We start from the raw sequence: 18,352 nt of genomic DNA on the forward strand, positions 1-18,352 counted from the left end.
CCAGCTGTTCCCTGCCTAGGTCTATCACACACAGCTAAGAAGTTTAAATTCCCCACTTGGCCACTTTCAGTGCTAAGCATACACAATTCATCACATTCCCTTGCTGTAAGAATAAGCTCATCCTGACGCATGTGGAACCACAAAGATGTTAAACCCCACCACGAGCAAACCCTTGCAGCACCCTGCTCACACTGCTGTACTCAGTCACCCTGCTGGGCTCAGCCTGATCTTCAGAGAGAAACTGGGAGCAGAACCCTTAAGCTACTCTTAATCTGCTCACAGCTGAGGCATCTGTTCTGCTAAAAAGGTATGAGCTGCAGGAGAATCACCATTATTGTTTAATAGCATGGTGTCTATGACACATAGTTTAATCTCATTTTGCCAGCTAGGTAGAGGAGTGCACACAGATACTACTCAGCAGTTCATATAATACCAGAAACACAGAGCAGAAAAAAAGCAAAGCCAACACACTCATCTGATGACTCTAGGCTTTTTCAGTTCATGAACTATCTGGGAGCAGGCTGTGCTTTTTCTGCAATTTGATTTATTATCATTTGATTACTATTTGATATTGAGCAATGTATTCATCCTGCTTATATACCTACTCACGCACACATGCAACACCTTATATAATAACCATGTAATTCTGTACATATAACAGGTAAAATACATAAAACAGGATTCCTCCTCAGTATCTTGTCCATTAGCTGCCTACTGTGCTGGTGTGAAGATCTAGCACTGACTGGAAGCATGGGTTAGAGGGTCAGCTTCTATCCTCCACCAAATAAATGCAAAGGGATTTCTGAGGGCCAAAAAGACTTCCCTACAAGAATAATGGACAGTACAACAAGCATTCACCAATGAATAGTTACAGAATGAGATGTGAGTAAATAAACATTTTCTGCGTCATTCTGGGGTGCTCTCTACATCTGTCACAGCCCTGGAAACCTGGGGACAAGGCAGCATCCTCCCAGCTCTTCTCCCTTTAAAGAATGGGGAAAAAACAGCCAGCAAGGGCCAGATCTGTCTTTCCCACAGTTCTGCTCTGCTGCAGCCAGGCACAGGCCATGTGCAGGGCACCTGAAGACAAAGAGAAAGCAAAGCATGATGATAATAATAACTCTGCCTCACATGGAGCTTCTGGGCCAGGACAACAACGTGCTGCTCTTTGCTTGGGGCTCCAGGCAGAGATCTGCCCCTTCACATTTGCTTTTTCTAAGTCCTAACTTGGGAATAAATTTGTTTGTTAGCACAGCTGCAGAAAATCATCTCGGAAAGGGCACTGCAGGAGTGAGAAATGCAGGTATTTCGTTTGAGGGAATACACACAGACGACACCCTGCGATATTCAACCAGCTCCACGTAAAGCTCGAGGGAAATGCACAGAGTAACAACAATGCTTTGCATTTCTATAGTGCTTGCCTTTGGCAGCTCTCTGGGAGCTTGCAAACATTAATGAATTCACAGAGGCAGAGATTCAGAGAATATAAAGGCCAGAAGGGACTTTAGATCATCCAGTCTGACCTTCTGTGTATCGCACGCTACTTGGAAATTGTGTGGAAAAGAACCACAAGCATGATTTGGGGGTGGCAGAAAATGCCTTTCTGTGAAAGGCTGAAAGAGCTCAATCTGTTTAGCTTGTGAAACAGAAATTAGAGGAACTTTCCTGTAGAAAGACCAACAGTGAGTGCTTACATGCAGCTGCAGAAAGTCATCTACCTTTGATTTGAAAAACACTCAAGAAAGGGAAAAATATTGTTTCCCTTGGTGTCTTCTGACAATACCTATTTGTGCTCATTGTTAGCATTCATGCTTACTAATTTGAATCTGTTTGATTTTTCTGTCACAGTTTTTTGTTATTTTCTCCCCTAGCTCAAAAAAAATAAACCTTCAGTAACCAGCAGCTCTCTCTGTGGAGGCACTTTATACTCGAAATCAAACAATCTCTCATTCTTCTTTCAGGTACAACAGGCAGATTGAGTTCATTAAGTCTTTCACTGAAAATATTTTCTCACCTCTGGAACAACACTGGAGCCTATTGTCACACTGCTTCCAGCTTTTTCTCCTCCTTTTAGAAGTATTCTCCTCATCCACTGCTATTTGTGCTCTATATTTTAGACACTACATGACCTTTGCCACTTTTCTCTACTCCTTCCCACCAAAGAATGTCTCACAGTATACTCACTAGGCTGTCTGAACATTGTTCCTGTTTTAAAGATGCAGGCAAATGTAAATGCTAGGACAAAACTCTAACAAGTAATTTTGAGGGAGGAAGATTATGGGTAAGTGGTTCTGATCCTACCTTTATATTAGTAAAAATTCAGTGCATTTTAAACATGAGCCTCCAGATTTATACAATTCTTGGCAAGAGAAAATCTAGTCCTTTATTTAAAAGGATTATCCTCTTCCAGCATTTTCCACTTTTTCATCCACTCACAGCCTCCTATGGTTGTTTTTCACATATCTCTCACTGGACATAAATGTCTTGGATTCCCCAGTTATTCTTTCTCTCTCCCCCTTATTTTTGTCTTCTTGTGACTGATCATCCCCTTTCCAATGAGTGCCTCTGACCAGCTGCTTCTCAGATCTCCCTGCTCTGGTCTACTCAAATGTCACAAAACACACCAGCCCCCACATCCCCATCTGCTTTTTAAGGGTTTGTTATCATAAGCAGGGGTTTTTCTACTCACTCTCCTTTGCTTTGCAAAACCCAAAGCAATCAAGAGAAAGCAGCACAATGTCAAAGGCTGAGAGAGGGGTTTAGGTCAGCCCCAGCTTCTGGCCTCCCAGGTGCTGTGCTGAGGCTTTCAGCTGCATTATTTTTATTCAGTCATGACTAAAGTCATGGAGTGTGGGAACTGTAGGGTAAGAATGCCCGGCCTCGTGCCCAAGGGGAATGCTGCAGTGAATGGGAAGTTCCCTGAGTGTTTGTTTACCTTGCTTGTTGCTGGGTTTTGTTCTGTGACATGGTGAGATCAGTTCAGCTGTTCCCTGGTCAAGGGACTACAGGCTAACAGAGTCTCAGCTCTTTGTATTCAAGGCACCACCACTTTCTTACACACTTTTCAAGCTCCAGATTAAATCTGTTGTCTTTATACCTCAGATTCTGACCAAAGCTGCATTACCCTGACAGACAGAAACCCATTTCTAGTTTTGCACCCTAAGTATTTTGCTAGCCTGTCTGTATTACACTATCTCCATACAACCATGTGCTTTAATTTAAATGTGTCCTCCAAGGTGCATTCATTATAGCAATGCTGTCTGCTCTGTCCTTGGCTGCATGTGGTTAAACAAGCTGGGTGCTCCAGGTTCCTCTCACAATGCCAGACTTCTCTTTCCTCTCATCATCTGCCCGTCCTGTCTGCTCCTGTCTCAGCCTGTATTCCTTTGACCAAAAGTGTAACACAGACTAGAAGAGAGGTCTCACAGGGCTTTGGGTGGGAGCATCAATGTATTTTCCCACTGGGAACACCTCCATAAGCACTAGAAGAGCACTTGCTTTGTCCCCAACTGCATTGCACTGTGATTCACCAGCATGCCACCATCACCTAATACAGAAGATCCCAGCACTTTTTTTCCTGAGCTTTCTCAGGATATGTTTCCCACTATGTCAACCCAGCTACCTTTCAGCAAGGTTCTCAGGACAAGTCTTCGCAGATGACAATGGCTCCCTGAATTTAATGTGGGCATCAGGGAGCAAAACAGCTTATATTGATGATCCACACTGAGGATCCTCACTGAGATTTGGCAAAACTGGCTCAACAGTTCCCAGAAGACAAGGACTGCCTCCAGTCCTGCTTGCTGTGCTCTCTGCCAGATCTCTCAGAGTTCCCAGCTTACAGAAGATTTCTATTATTAGCTGTCAAGCATATGACCTTGTCTGTCGTACTACTGAAATTCATTCTGTTTCTGGTACTCCTGCCAAGGTCAAATAAGGCTTCCTCCACAATATCCTGGTGTACTAGCAATGCCTTCTAGTGTTGAATCACCAGGATACTCCTTCCCTCTACAGCTATCTGATCAGGGTCTCAGGGTAATATTAGCAAAGGCCAATCCCATGGGTGACCATGGGGAGCGCAACAAGGAACATTTTACTAGACTTTGATAGGTGATCTTGCTGCTGCTGTCTTCTCAGATTGACTTCTCCCTCCCTGCCACTTACAACTCCTCTGCCTCACTTGATCTTCTCCAGTCTAACAAATTGTTTCTTATGTGGCACACATATCAATGCTTTACTGAAATACAGAGATGAGACCTTTGAAATTTCTTTTGCCTTCCAGGAAAACAATCATCTGAAAGAAGGATATTGGCTCAGCCTGGTGTTATCCAGAACTGATAAACTCATATTGCCTGACTCCCTTTCCCCCTAACAGCTTGGTAATAATTATACTTTCCTTGAAGATCTCCTCTAAAGTGCTACACACATTGCAGAGGTCACATTTGAAAGTCTGAGACGCACAAACTTAATTCTCATCCTTCTTTAATCCTAACTGCTGAATTTTCACTTTTGCAGACTGCATGGAGTCACCACTGCGTGCAGAGCTGAAAAAAGCCCTTTGCTATAAGAGTGCTTTTCCACATGCCAGGGCCAGAAAGCACCCAGGCCCAGCACTGTGAGAGCACTAATCAGCTTGAGCTGCTTATTCACAGCACTCAGCTTGTTTCTTTCCCCAAGGGTGATGTTTCTGTCCTTATCAATAACTTTGGACATGGAGTCTTCTTTGGTTTCAGCTCAGACTATATACTCCTTGATCCCACCTTCACTCTTATTGACCAGAAGTGGCCTCACTTCTTTTTTTTTTTATTCCCCAAATAGCTGAAGAATATTATGACATTTGTTTTAACCTCCTTTGCAAGGTCTAGCTCAGCTTGATGTGTAAGCAATCCTCACTTTATCCCTACAATTCTGACCTCTAAGGGAGGGCAGGACAGGGCAGGGCTAGGCAAGGCAGACTTGTTTGCTGTCTGCCTTTTTTCCATTCCACAGTCTCTCTGCAGAGCCAGCTTAAGCAGCTGCTTGTTGTCACAGACAGATGGAGGGCAAGAGAATCGGGATCCTCACAGAACTGGGGGCTTCACACTGCTCCCAAAAGCTCAATTGCTTCCTCCCCACACTCCAGACTTTGCACTGCTGCTTGTGAAAGCAGTGCCATGAGTCAACAGCAGGACACCCTCCACACATTGGGCAGCAGAGTGCAGAGGTGCCATCTAACCAGAATTATCTGTGACCCTGTGAGTGGGGTTTCAGTGTCCCAGTGAGAGAAAGGAAGAAAAGAAAAAGGTCTTTTGAAGGGAAAGGGATGGCAGTCAGAGTCCCAATACAAAGCCTTATGATAAGGAGATTTGTGCCTTAGGTGATAGGTAGGGCAGGAGAAAAAGAACTCAGGATGAGTTCAGTGGCTAAAAGAATGAGAAAGGGATGGCAGTCAGAGTCCCAACACAAAGCCTTATGATAAGGAGATTTGTCCCTTAGGTGATAGGTAGGGCAGGATGAGTTCAGTGGCTAAAAGAATGTATCTTAGGAGGAGGCTGGAGCTGTACTCAGATCTGCTAAGTTTCTGTGGTTCTCACCCTGCAAAACTTGTCTGCTTCTGCCTTGGCTGAATTTAAGCTAAACCATCATACAAGATATGGCCTATAACCTTCTCTGCTGTGACATTTACCACCTTCATCCTCATATCTACAGGTTGCTCATGTGATCCTTTTTGGCATCTTCTCACATGGATTTGCTCCTCTGCTGAACTGTAGGTGCTAAGAGAGCTCAGGACATCAGTTATACCTGTGCTAAGGCTACAGACAACAGCACTTTACCCAAGGAACTTTGCATAAAACACATGGGGCACTGGGGGGATAGGTGTGAGCAGGATAATGAACTGGTCTTGCATTCACACAGATTTAGGTGGTGTCAGGGATGCCAGTGCCACTTGCTTGGCAGCCTGTGGATCTTCACACAGCTTCAAATGAAGGTCCTGCACCATTCATTACCCTCACACTTTGTCAGTCCCCCAAATACCCAGTGCTTATTGACAGCCCCTGCACACTGGGTAGAACTCCATGGCCACAGGGATCAATCCTGCACCTACCAAAACACCACAGACAGGAGGAAGTGCAAATTGCTCTGTGGTTCTGAGTGTCTGTGCACGTCCCCAGCGAGATGGGAGCCCAGGGGTCTCACAACACACTGCAGAGCAGCTCTTTATGTATGCAGATACACACATGCATGCACAAATCACCTCACACATCATTTATCCATGCATCCAACGCACTCCCACGAGCACCCCTGGGCAGGATACAGAGCCCTGCTGATGCTGGGTAGGCAGGAGTTAATGGAAGAGAGGCTGGGAAGGAAATTAAAAGCAAAAAAAGTTGAAGGCCCAGCACATGATTCTTCTCCTATCATATCTGTGAATCCTGGAGCGCAAGAGTAATTGTCTGCAATGAGTCAGACCAAAAGGCACAAGGTAATGGTTGCTATGGCAACCCGTGCACTGCTCTAATTCGGCTCGGAATTAAAATTATATCAAATAATTTGCAAGCAAAGGCAACATGGCAAAAGCGCCGGGTGCCAATCTAAAAAATCCAGCTCTATGCAAGTCTCTCCTGAGTCAGTGTCAAGGGCTCTTTTTGCTCCAAGAGTGACAGCCATGGCAATCAGTGGAGCTGTAGAGGCAGCAGTGATGGATAACCTTAGGCTGGAAGATTTCTGCTACACATGGGCAAGAACGGGGTCCTGGGCTGGAGTTCCAGCCTGGAACAGGCTGCAGGGCTGAGGATACCCTGGGTCAGATGACTCACCAAATGGGAAAACTCATTGCTCACTATTTTTTCTTGGGGCCCCACTGATAAAATTCCCTGAAAGGGCTGGTGAGTGGGCATAGGAACCTACCCACAGGGTCTGTGCTGCGTGAAGCACTGCCTGCATGGGCTGAGGAAGGCAGGGCTCACTCCCTTAGAGCTTTTTCCCTGGTGCAGTGTAAAAAGTCAGGCACTCAGCAGAGACTACAAAGAAATATTTACTCTACAGAATTGGCTATTGTCTTCAGTTTTTCCCCAGACAAGAACTCCTCCTAAGGCAATAGACAATGTCTGCACACATAGTGGGGAGGCATGGTCTCCATGCTGAAGATCTTACAGCCTATGCAGACTGCACAAACACCATGGAAGAAAAGGAAATTGCAGGGGTCTAGCCAGGGTGAGTAGAATGCTATGAAAGATGCTTCACATTACTATTTTTAGCATTCTTTTGAGGTCAAAATAGACTTATTTGTCCCTCTTGTCCCCAGTTACTGTCTATGCATGGAGACATCTAGCTGGAGTTCTGCAGGCAGATGTTGCTCTCTCTCCTGTTCACTGAGCTGCCTGGAGGATAATCAGCTCTGAAAAGGGAACCATGTGGCTCCAGCATTGATGCCAAACCTTGATGAAAGGCAAAGTTTGTAAGACCAGAGCCAGCGCAAAATAACGCAACCACCTCACTTTTGTCTGGCTCATGGAACAGCTTGTGTGTGCCCCAGAAACACCCCAAAAAACAGCCTGGGTGCTTACATGTGTCCCCCAAGTCTCAGTGTGTAAGCAGAATGCAATGGGCGACAGGCAGGCAGATGGGGGATGAAGAGTGCAAGAGACACTGGTTTTGGCACACTGGGGACAAAAATCATATCATGGGGACACTGACATGAGAGTAGTGCCCCAACCCTCAGGCCAGCCAGGTGTGTACCCACTGATAACAACCTCCAGACAGATGTCCTGAGAGGTGGGGAAGGCACAGCTGCTGGCAGCACTAAAATCAGCAGCATTTCTGCCTTACAAGTGTCCCTAACACTTTCCATGACTCATTCCCAGGGCACGGCCCGTTCAGGTGTCTCTGATTTTGTCAGATCAAATGGATGCGTGAGAAACTGCTCGGGCTTTGGGGATTGCCAGAAGGGGCTGGCGTCAGGCAGAGACCAGACACAGCAGGTGATGGGCTAAAAATGAGTTATCTTCCTTCTTTTTATCCATCACACCACTGCATGCCAGGGGGACCATGATTTCCATAAAGGCACCTGGTGATGTCTCAGGGACTCACAGAAGTCCTTGTACGGAGACAACTTTGGCACAACCTTCGGCACGAAAAGAGGGACAGCATTCCTTCTGAATACTGCAGTACACATTCAAGAGATCAGCCACCCTCATATTTCATATGGGTATCTTAATGCTGCTTTCTGAACCAGCCTAGAGAAATAATTTTAATTCTCCAGTTTATAGGCAGCTATTTCCATTGAAAAGGTGCTTATGCTATTAGAGCTTATTTCCGTGCATTTTAACAGCTTCTACTGATGCTACTGTCACTTTCCAGGGAGAAGGTTGAAATGTTTTATCCATCCAAGCAACAAAACTGTAGGAATATGGAATTGTGTGCAGATTAGCTTGAAAAGATGCCACAGCAACAGTACTGCTGAAAAAGCCACCTGCACCTCCTGTTCCTGCTTGCTGGTAGCAGACAGCAGGTAGCCAAAATTGGAGACTAAGGAAGAGATGGAGAGACATCAAGCTGGCCAGGAATTGCTTTTCAAATGAAGAGCTTCCATCAGACTGACAGAGGCTGGATTTTAAGCAGAGGTAAAATGGCAAAATTACTCCCCATTACCTACTTTTCAGACTGATTGGTTTCAAATTCTTTTGAGAAAAAAAATCAAAATATTTTTTAAAGTTTTCTCCCGCTGTGAGTACAGAGCTTTTCTGAAAAAAAAAGATAACTTGGTAACTCAGTGTCCCAAAATTCTGTCTTTAAAACAGAGACAACATTTATCTTCTCTGTCCCTGGTTTGAGCTTGCCCAGGGCTCTCCCCAAACACATCTGCATGACTTGCTGGTGTCATGGGATAACAATTTCACTGTGGTCCAGTAACTGCTGGTAAGAACAGCTACTTCCAATATCAACAGAGGAGAGAAGTGTTGTAAAATAAACCTGCATCTCCCAAGTGCCCATTTGGATTATTTTTCTTGGGCACCATATGCATGCCCCATTGTCTCTTTCCCATCCCTGCCACATGACAGCCATGGACCCAACCCTAGCTGTCCCTGCTGGGACTGGCAGCCAGCTGACAGCCCCAGAAGCTGCACAGCCAGAAGGTCAGGCAATGAAAGAGACGTCATCCACAGCCCGAAGTGACAGCTGAACTCCTGCACAGATTCCAGCAGTTTCACTGAGGCTTTAAACCACAAAAAGCTTCTGTCAGGAACTCCATGTGATTTCTGCCTTGCAGCCTGAGGATCAGAAAGCCCCAGGCTACTGACTCACGGGAGGGAGCAGATGACAGTGCTATCTGGGGCAGGACATGGCTTGGGGAGAATGCCATCCCCATTCCTTATTTCTCATTTCCAGTGGAGTTAGTGTGCGTGAAAAGTACTGGACTGACATCCCAGGAGAATGGCTGCCTTCTAATTAATTATAATTAACCATCCAGGCATTACTTAATGTTTTCATAGTGCTTTGAAGTGCCAAAGCACAATATAGCAGGTAGATAGTATTAATTCCAAGAAACATACCAACCCTGGTAGAGTCAAACCAGGGTTGCCTGTGTGGCTTCCCACCAATAAGACCACACCAACTCAGCTGACACTGCCTTAGCTCCACCATGTCCTCCAAGAAATCTGGGTGTACCCTGAACCCCTTGTGCACCCCTCCCAGGCCCATGGGAAGGAGAGGGATGGGTGAAAAGGGGTGAGGATAGGGCAGGGCAAAGGACACTTCCTTTCCCTCCTGAATTTGGCCATCTCTCCACCTGGAGTATAGAGTAGCATCTCTAATGACAAGAGGAGCAGCTTGGACTCCCCCTCAAACCCATTCTGGGATTTCCCACTGAGCTAAGACAGACTGAAATAGGAGGAAGGAGGCCCTTGTGCTTCCCCCTCCATCCCTTCTCTCAGCCCTCCAGACTGCAACTCTCTAATTCCATCTGACTGCTCCCTCACTCCCTGACAGCAGCCAGGCTTGTGTCATCTTCCTGAACATTTGATTTTACCAGTATGCCTTACTCTGCCCTGGCTATGGACTGCCATTCATCTGCCAGAAAAAAAGGGGCCCAATGCTGCCTGGAACTGGCATTCTCCCCATGGGGGCACTGAGGGTGCTCCCTCCCCATGAGCACGGCTGTAAATCCTGGAGCTTAATTTTTCACTGCATGCATAGTGAACATTTCAAAGTGCTGACAAATCCCCTCAAGCACCATCAAGTCAAAGAAGTGACAGTAATGATCAGTGGCAGAATGACAGGCCAGTTCATACCACTTGCTCGTTTATAGGGGCACTTAAAAAGTCTCTGTTGTTCCCCTTTCACAGAACTGTGGCTGCACTTATTCAGAAACTACAAATCTACCCAGATATTTGGATTTCTGGGAACCAGTGCTGGGTACCAAACTTCTGCTAGTATAACTAAATTACCATGGTATCAATCCCAGTAAGGGCTGATGCCATCAGAATAACAATAACAACAATCTGCATCCCATTCTGCTTTGATTGCCTCTTGTGTGCCTCCACACTCCCTCCCCTTCCTTCACCCATCTCCTGTACCCAGGATGGTGTTGCAGCTCTCTCCAGCATAATTTCTGCTGCAGCCTCTTACAGTCCTCTAGAACCAGAATCTAGTCATTCAGGATCATTCTATTACTGTGAGGGGAAATTAAGTGAGATTACTTACTCTGTAAGCTGACACCTCAAGAAAAAATAACATTTCAATTGGTAGTGTGACCACTAGTTATTTGCCCTTTTTTTTAAATGACTACTAGTATGAAAGATTCAGATGATGAACCTTAGTTGCTACTAGAAAAGCAAATGGTAATATTGCATTTTTCTCCTCCCTGAACACCCCAAGCATTAACTGATACCCAAGCCAGCACATGGAACCTATGTCAGCAAACCCTTGCACTCCTGCTGAAGTCAGTGGAAGCTACAGCTGGGGACATGAACTTTGAACCCTTTTGGTGACAGTGTTTGCCCTGATGCTGTAATTTATACCATAGATCAGAGATGGGCTGTTTTCATCAAAGCATAAGAAACCAGCAGTGAAGAACACCCACCATGTGTGAGAGTAGCAGAAGGTGGTCAGGTCACCTAATGTACCTGCTAGGGACAGAGACTGTGGTACATTTAAGGAACAAAGGCAATTGCAAATTCATTTCTCTGTTTCAGCATCTATGGCTGCCAGTGAGAAAACTGGTTCTGCATAATTTCCAAAAATGACAGATTTTTCACCTTATTGTTATTGTTTTAAACTCTGTTTTTGTTTCCCTATCCTTTGCTGTTTCCTCCGCCCTCTGCAAAGGATCCTGCCCTTTCACAGCATGTCCACACAGACAGTATTCAGCATAATTGAGTGGGTGGAAATCTCCACAGGGGTTGTGGAAAGTGCTGCTGACAGAAGAGAAATGGCTCTGTCAGGGCCAGATCCTCCTGCCACTTGCTCTTGCCCCAGTGCTTCCAATGAGAAGTTTCCTTCCTTGAATTTATGCTGAGTGTCAGATTGTCCTGGTTTCAGCTAGGGTAGAGTTAATTTCTTCTCAGTGGCTGTTAGAGTGCTGTGTTTTGAATTCATAATGAGAATGTTTAGGTTTTTTGCTAAGTGTTTATCCTAAGTCAAGGGCTCTTTTCCTTGTCTCATGCTCTGCCAGCGAGGAGCTGAACAAAGGAAAATGGAAGGGACCATAGCTTGGACAGGTGACCTGAACTGACCAAAGGGACATCCTACACCACAGAACATCATGCCCACTACAGAATCCGAGGGGGGAGTTACCCAGAAGAGGGACCAGTCTGGGTTTGGGAAGAGAAGTCTGGCATGGGTCAGTGGGTGGTGAGCAATTGTATCTTGCATTGCTTGTTTTTCCATTTTTATTATTATTTTTATCATCATCATTTACCATTATTATTGTATCTTACTTAATTTTCAATTATTAAACTGTTCTTATCTCAAACTGCAAGTTTTACATTGATTCTCCTCCTCAGTCTACCAGGGTGGAGGGGTGAGAGGCTGTGTGGTGCTTAATTTCCAGCTGGGCTTGAACCACAGCACAGATGAACTGCTTCTGTGCCTCTGCTCTAACCCACAGGTCAGGAAAGCAAAGGAAAAAGATCATGAAAAACAAGCTTCTTTAAAAAAAAAATATTATTTTCTCCTCTCAAAATAATGCTTAGAAAAATGTTTCAGTGCTGTACAGAGGCCCTTGGTGTGGCTTCAATGCTCTTTCATTTTCTGCTGGGTATAACAGTGCCAGCTGGTATCAGTTTTGGGAGCAGTTTCTATCATCCAAGCACCTATTAATGTGAATTTCACTGAAACCATCTCTGTGCACAGGTGCCTCTGGGCAGACTTCATAATAATTTTCTGGCTTTGGGCATAAGAGTGAAATGTTCTGTTTCATAACACTTCCTTCAGCTTATAAGTACTTTCTCAATGCCCAGGTGATAATTAAGGAGTATCACTGTCAGCTAGAACTTACTGAAATCCTGGGAACTAAGGAATGCTTCATCAGTTGAAATTAATTTGCTACAGTTTTACTGACTAGCAGTATTGAAGAACATCCCTGTCTCTTACCCAGCCTAGGCAAAAGCAATGGCAGACCGTGATCTGAAGGTATCTGCTGTGTGGCCTTGTCTCTACAGGGTGCTCCCATATGAAGCTGTTATTTGGTGTCCATTCTGTCAGCCATTCCTTCCATCATGTAAGGCTCCATTAGCACTAACCATTCTTTCCCAAGAAGCTTTGCATCACAGCATATAATTACTCCATTATCTGTTCCACCAGCCTCTTCCTTTAGTCACTGTTTGCAGGTCTAAAACAATTTCCATGGAGCTACATCTTCTCTTACCCCAGTACTGCTGTGCTGAGTGGTTAAGTTGGATATGGTGCCAGGGTTACTGATGATGGTTTGTTTTGTTTTACTTCTAAGTTCAATGCACTTCCATAAAGGCTGAAGCAATTAAATGGTTTGTTTTGTTAAATGGTGGCTGCTCTGTTTTACTTCTAAGTTCAATGCACTTCCATAAAGGCTGAAGCAATTAATACAGAAAATGGTAAATCTTCAAAAGCTTTGCGGTTCTGTTGGAAATAATGTGCTACATGAATTTTCCAAAAGAAGATGCAGTCTAGTGAAGTTATGCAAAAAGGAGTTTAAAGCTCAAATACAGCAATAAGTTTGGCAATCTATAGGTCTGAGTTGGAGTTCTAGCAACATGCCCACCAGCAGAAGTTATTTTTCATTTGAGATACCAATGGGGACGCACAAACATGAAGCTGTTCCAAAGCCAAAAGTGTTTCCTGCAAAGTTTTAAATCTGCACGGGCTTCCCAACCTACTCCTGCTCCAGAGAAAGAGTCTCAATCCATAAATTCACCAGCACTGGAGATGGGAAGCTTCCATTCAAGCAGCCCATTTCCCTTTCAGAAGCCAGTCAGCCATTCAGTACCTGTTCCATTATTCTCTGTTGAGCCTAGTTCTCAATACCACAAGCTATTGTGGCTCCTGTCACTTCCCTTGAATGACAAGCTAACAGCTCTCAGCTCCCACACTCAATGCAAGATGCAGCCATTTCATTCAAGACAAAAAGAGAAACCAGAATGTCCTACCTGCAGCAATTCCCATCTTCCCATCCACATTCACAGACACAGCCGTGCTCACTGTCACCACTTTGGGCAGGCCACCCCCCTCTGTCAAGACACAAATACAGCAGGCTTGGTTAGCTTACCCCCAGAGAGGAATAAAATGCAGTAGGAGAAGTTTGCCCTCACATTTTTCCATCCAGGACAATGTGTACGTATTCCTCAACCCTGAAACATCCCAGAATTTTGAGGGCTGCATCTTTCAAGACACAAAAACAGCCTAATGGGCTATGAGCTGATTTTATTTTTCTCTTCTTTATGGCTCATGATAAAAGTGGCATCCTCAACATAAAGGAAGTGTCCAAGGCTGGATGTGGGGGGAGAAGTTTGAGCAATTTGGTCTCATGGAAGACATCCCTTCCAACAGCAAGGGGTGTGGAACTAAGTGACCTTTAAGGTCCCTTTCAGCCCAAAACGTTCCATGATTCTGTGATAAAATTTAGACAATTGGCCTCCTTGATTTTGGGAATGTAGAGTTTCTCTTGGGCCAGAGAGCTGTTCTGCTCAATGCACCATCTAAACTCTGCAGACAGAGGAAAAGCAGGATAGGTAATTCTGACAACACTTGCACATGAAAGGCCAGGTTTATGTCTAACTATTACCCAAGCCATGCCAGCACTACAAACTGCAGACACTGCAGTTCCAGATGCTTCCAGAGCACTCTATTTTAGAAATAAAGCCTTCTGGGACTCTGTTGCCTAAACTCTCTTATGCCCCAGGGTCTCCCAATTATTCTTGAGCTGCTGCTTTAAGCATCCTGTAGGTCCTGTGACACATCTGCCAGCCCTGTGCAGATCCCTGAGCTCCCATGGGGCATTTAAAATCACATGTCTGGATAGGCTCAAGCAACTGAACTCCATCTCTCCTTGTCTGGGCAGTTGTTCCAGCCTGCAATTGTCCATGTGGCAGATTCCATTTCTATTTTTTTTTAAGTGATTAGATTAGCTTCAGCTGGGGCACCTCTTTGGGAACTGCCAGGGGACAGTTTGAAGGCCAGTCTGATCGATGTACTCTGCACCTGGTTCCCTCCTCACATACTCTATGGAAATCTCTTCCTTAGACAAATGGGTCAGGGATTCTTTCCTTCCCCAAAACTCCAGCATTTGTTACTGCTTTCCATGTCTGCCTTCATCACTGTCTGTCCAGAGCACAATTCAGTGCCTATCACAGTTTATCCTGGAGGCTCTCACTATTTTGTTTTTGCTTTTTGATCAAAGCCAGATTAACCTGCTCAAGTGTATCAAAAGCAGTAAAACCTTTGTGAAATAAAGATTCAGCTCACATGCCTTGAGCATGATTCTGCCTTTATGGTTCTCTTGGGTTGGCTATATGATGCCTGTATCCCCAGTTGTCTGTTCTGTATCTGTTGGATAATAGGTTCTGCACCCCTGAGACTGGTTCCAAGGGTGAAGGGGGGAGAGAAAAAGTGCAGAGATATGTTGGATAATAGGTTCTGCACCCTTGAGACTGGTTCCAAGGGTGAAGGGGGGAGAGAAAAAGTGCAGAGTTTGTTATCAGGAACTGCACTCACTCCTCCACATCCTGCTCCTGGACTCTGCTGTCTGCTAGCTTTTATTGTTTGATATTGTCCATATTTTTTGTGCTGGTAAATGCTTTGCCTATTAAATAAATAGTTTTTTCCACTTTTCTCCAAGGCAATCTCTTTTTGGCAATCAGTTGTGGGAGAGGCCATTTGAATTTTCTTTCTAGAGGAAACCCCTTAAGAGGTTTTCTCCCAGATTTTCCCCAAACCAGGACAATGGTGAACCTCAAATGTCTTGCTCGAGGATGGGACAAAGAAGCAAAATATACTTAGGGTCTCTAGGAAAAAAATCCCATCCTACACATGAAAAATCTGGGTTGCAAGAACAGTGCTACTAGACATGCAGAGGCTTCCCTGCTGTCCTTTTATTGCTGAGACTTCTGGACACTGGAAGGAGGTGCTGTGCATAAACGATTCTGATGACCTGCAGTCATTTCCTGCTGGTTTCCTCCCCAACAGAGAGCTGTTGGGGGTTTTCCTTCTTAGGTGATTAGAAGCTCATCTGCCATGAAAACCTCCTGTCACAGCAGGGGACTTGTGGAAAACACGAAAAGGGGACTTCAGCATCTGATAGAATTTAATAAGAAACTGGGTGGCCTATTTTGGCTAAAATGTGGGGCAGCCCTGCTTCATCAGATGTCAAGGAAGAGCCTGGGCTCTGCTTTATAGTAAACCACTATCTCAGAAGCACTGGGAATTATTTCCTGGCCCTTCCCAGGCAGTCTCTCTGAGCTCAGCTGCCCACCCCTAGAGACTAATAATCTCCCTTACAGTTTAGGGCACAAGGTCTTCAGGGCCAAGTGCTACTTCTTACAAGGTGCCTGCAGGCACCAGGTTTCCAGGCGAGTGGGGTTCTGGACTTGATTTAAGCTTCTGACCCATGGCCATGTAAAACAAAGAATAGTGCCAGCTACTTGTCCTGGGTCTTTATCCAAAACTAGCTGTGACTTCCAAGAAAGCCACAGCAAGCCACAACCCCAGTGTTCAGCCAGCAGTGACTACTGTGGCCTGGGTAATGGCTGCCCTAGGAAGTCCCACAGGATGTCACTGCCTGGTTTTCCAACCCACGCTCTATTCCAAAGAGCAGATGCCATGGCTTGCAGGGGAGTGAAAGGTCCCTCCTGCCATCTGTCCCCCTCTCTCCACACTTGCTTTTTAAGTGAGATGTAAGGGTGTAAGGGAGAAAGAGGCTTTTGTAGGTTTTGAGGATTTTCTCTTTCCATTCCTTTCCCTATACATCCTGGTTAATCTCTTGCACTCCCAGGCTGGTTTCTTCTCTTTGCTACTTGCTTTCCCACCCACCAGACTCCTACCACTGTGCCACAAAAAGCTTTAACAGCTACAGTGCTGAGCTCTGTGACAGAGATGGAGAGCTGGGGGCCAGGGAGGAGCACAGAGGGGATCTCTGCCTTCTGTGGAGGAGTCTCACATGAATATTTTGTTTTGCTTGTTTGTTTTTAGGCTCTTCTGCTCTCTTCCAGCCTTTGAGAAGGTCCTGGCTGGTCCTGCGTACTCAGGAACATTAAGCAAGAGACATTGAAAAGCCACTCCTTGCTTTCCTCTAGTGTTTGGACTTTGCTGTGCAGGACACCAATGCTATGGAAAAGCCTTCCTCTCCACCCTTTTCCATAACAAACCCATCCTTTCCTGTCATGGAAAATGGTGATGGAAAAAATGACACCCTCTGAACTTAGACTTTCTGACCGTTTGCTGGTCCCTCACCAGTGCCAGCTGCTACTGTCATCCAGCAGGGATGAAGTTGTTCCCTCCCAAGCCTGGTACATCTATGTGTCTTACTCTTTCTGCAATATCTCTCGTTCCCGTCTCATGTTTCATGTGTATTCCAACCCCACAAGTAACTTGTGTTCCCCCAGCTCCTGCCTCTCTAAACCTTTCCATCTACCCAAGCCCTGCTTTTCCATTTCCATATCCATTTCCATCCTTCTCCTCTGCATTGCTCATTCCTGACTGCCTTCTCCACACTTTGTAGCTTCATCTTTCAGCATCTTGGCCATGAGCTCTGAGCCCCTCACTGGTGTGAAGGCAACGCCAAGAGGGCAGGTCTCAGCACTTCCCACTAGGAGGGAGGCAGTGATAAAGGTATGGGGATGGGTTCGGTGTGGGATGTGAGGTGTGAAAAGCTTTTTTCTCTTTCCCTCTGTCTGCTCTGTGCTTAGCCTGGGGTTACCTGAATCATCCTCTGAGACAATGCTGTAGATGAAGCTGCCGGGGGGATGCTCGGCCGCCCTGCGGTACCACAGAGGGAAGTGGTCCATGGTGAAGATGCTTTCCTTGTCCTTCTGTGTCAGGAATTTCCTGCCGGGAGATAACACGTTGCTCACGCTGTGGAGGAGCGGCAGCCCTCCTCGGGGCAACGCAGTGGGACACCTGCGGCCGGGCGCATCGCCCGCACCTCACCACCCGGGGCTTTTGTATGGGCGAGGTGTCGCCGCTGTCCCCGCTGTCCCCTCGGGGCAGGGCCGGGCCCTCCCTCGCTCCTGAGGGGCGGCCGCGCCCGCCGCGCCTCCCGCGGCCGCCGCCAGGTGCCGCTGTTGGCCCGGGCCAGGCCCGCGGCGGCGGCCCCGGGCGGGCGGCGGGGCCGGGGCTCTGAGGGCCGGGCGGGGCGGGAGGAGCAGGTGGGCGAGGGAAGCACAGGTGCTTGTGGCCATTAGTTACTGCAGGGGATGGGGAGCAGGTGAGGAAAGGGGATTCGGCAGTCTCCTGCAAAAACAAACCACACGCCCCAAACATAAGGTTATGCAACTGTGTGTAAATCCTCATCTCCTCAGGAGATGCTCAGAGCACAGACCTCATAGCAACCTCCAGGATCTCAAGGGGGGCTGCTGGGAAGCTGGAGAGCGACTCTGTTAGGAACTGTAGTGATAGGGCAAGGAGAAATGGGGACAGATTGAAAGAGGGGAAATTTAGGTAAGATACTGAGAAGAAATCTTTTAAGGTGAGGCTGGTGAGAAGCTGGAACAGGTTGCTGAAGGAGGTTGCCCCAGCCCTGGCAGTGTTCAAGGCCAGGTTGGATAAGGCCTTAAAAAACTTAGTCTAGTGGGAGGTGTCCCTCCCCATGGCAGAGTGGGTCGGGCACGGATGATCTTTAAGGTCCATTCCAATCCCTTAACAAATTCTGTGATTCTGTGATTCCTAGAGAGGCAGGAACTGAAGT

At 46.2% G+C, this 18,352-nt stretch overlaps 1 protein-coding gene across 1 annotated transcript in view; it reads right to left on the reverse strand.

The window, feature by feature from the left end:
• Positions 1 to 18,352, reverse strand: part of CACNA2D4 (calcium voltage-gated channel auxiliary subunit alpha2delta 4) — a 122,341-nt gene that overhangs the window by 50,617 nt on the left and 53,372 nt on the right. Inside the window, exons 25-26 of the mRNA XM_041398618.1 lie at positions 17,366 to 17,493; positions 13,602 to 13,682 (exon numbers count right to left, since the gene is read on the reverse strand). Of these exons, the coding sequence (XP_041254552.1) occupies positions 13,602 to 13,682; positions 17,366 to 17,493 (209 nt within the window). The remainder of the gene's footprint in view (positions 1 to 13,601; positions 13,683 to 17,365; positions 17,494 to 18,352) is intronic.

Source organism: Onychostruthus taczanowskii, unplaced genomic scaffold (assembly GCF_017590055.1).
Source record: "Onychostruthus taczanowskii isolate IOZ18803 unplaced genomic scaffold, ASM1759005v1 scaffold15, whole genome shotgun sequence".
In the NCBI taxonomy this organism is placed as follows: domain Eukaryota; kingdom Metazoa; phylum Chordata; class Aves; order Passeriformes; family Passeridae; genus Onychostruthus; species Onychostruthus taczanowskii.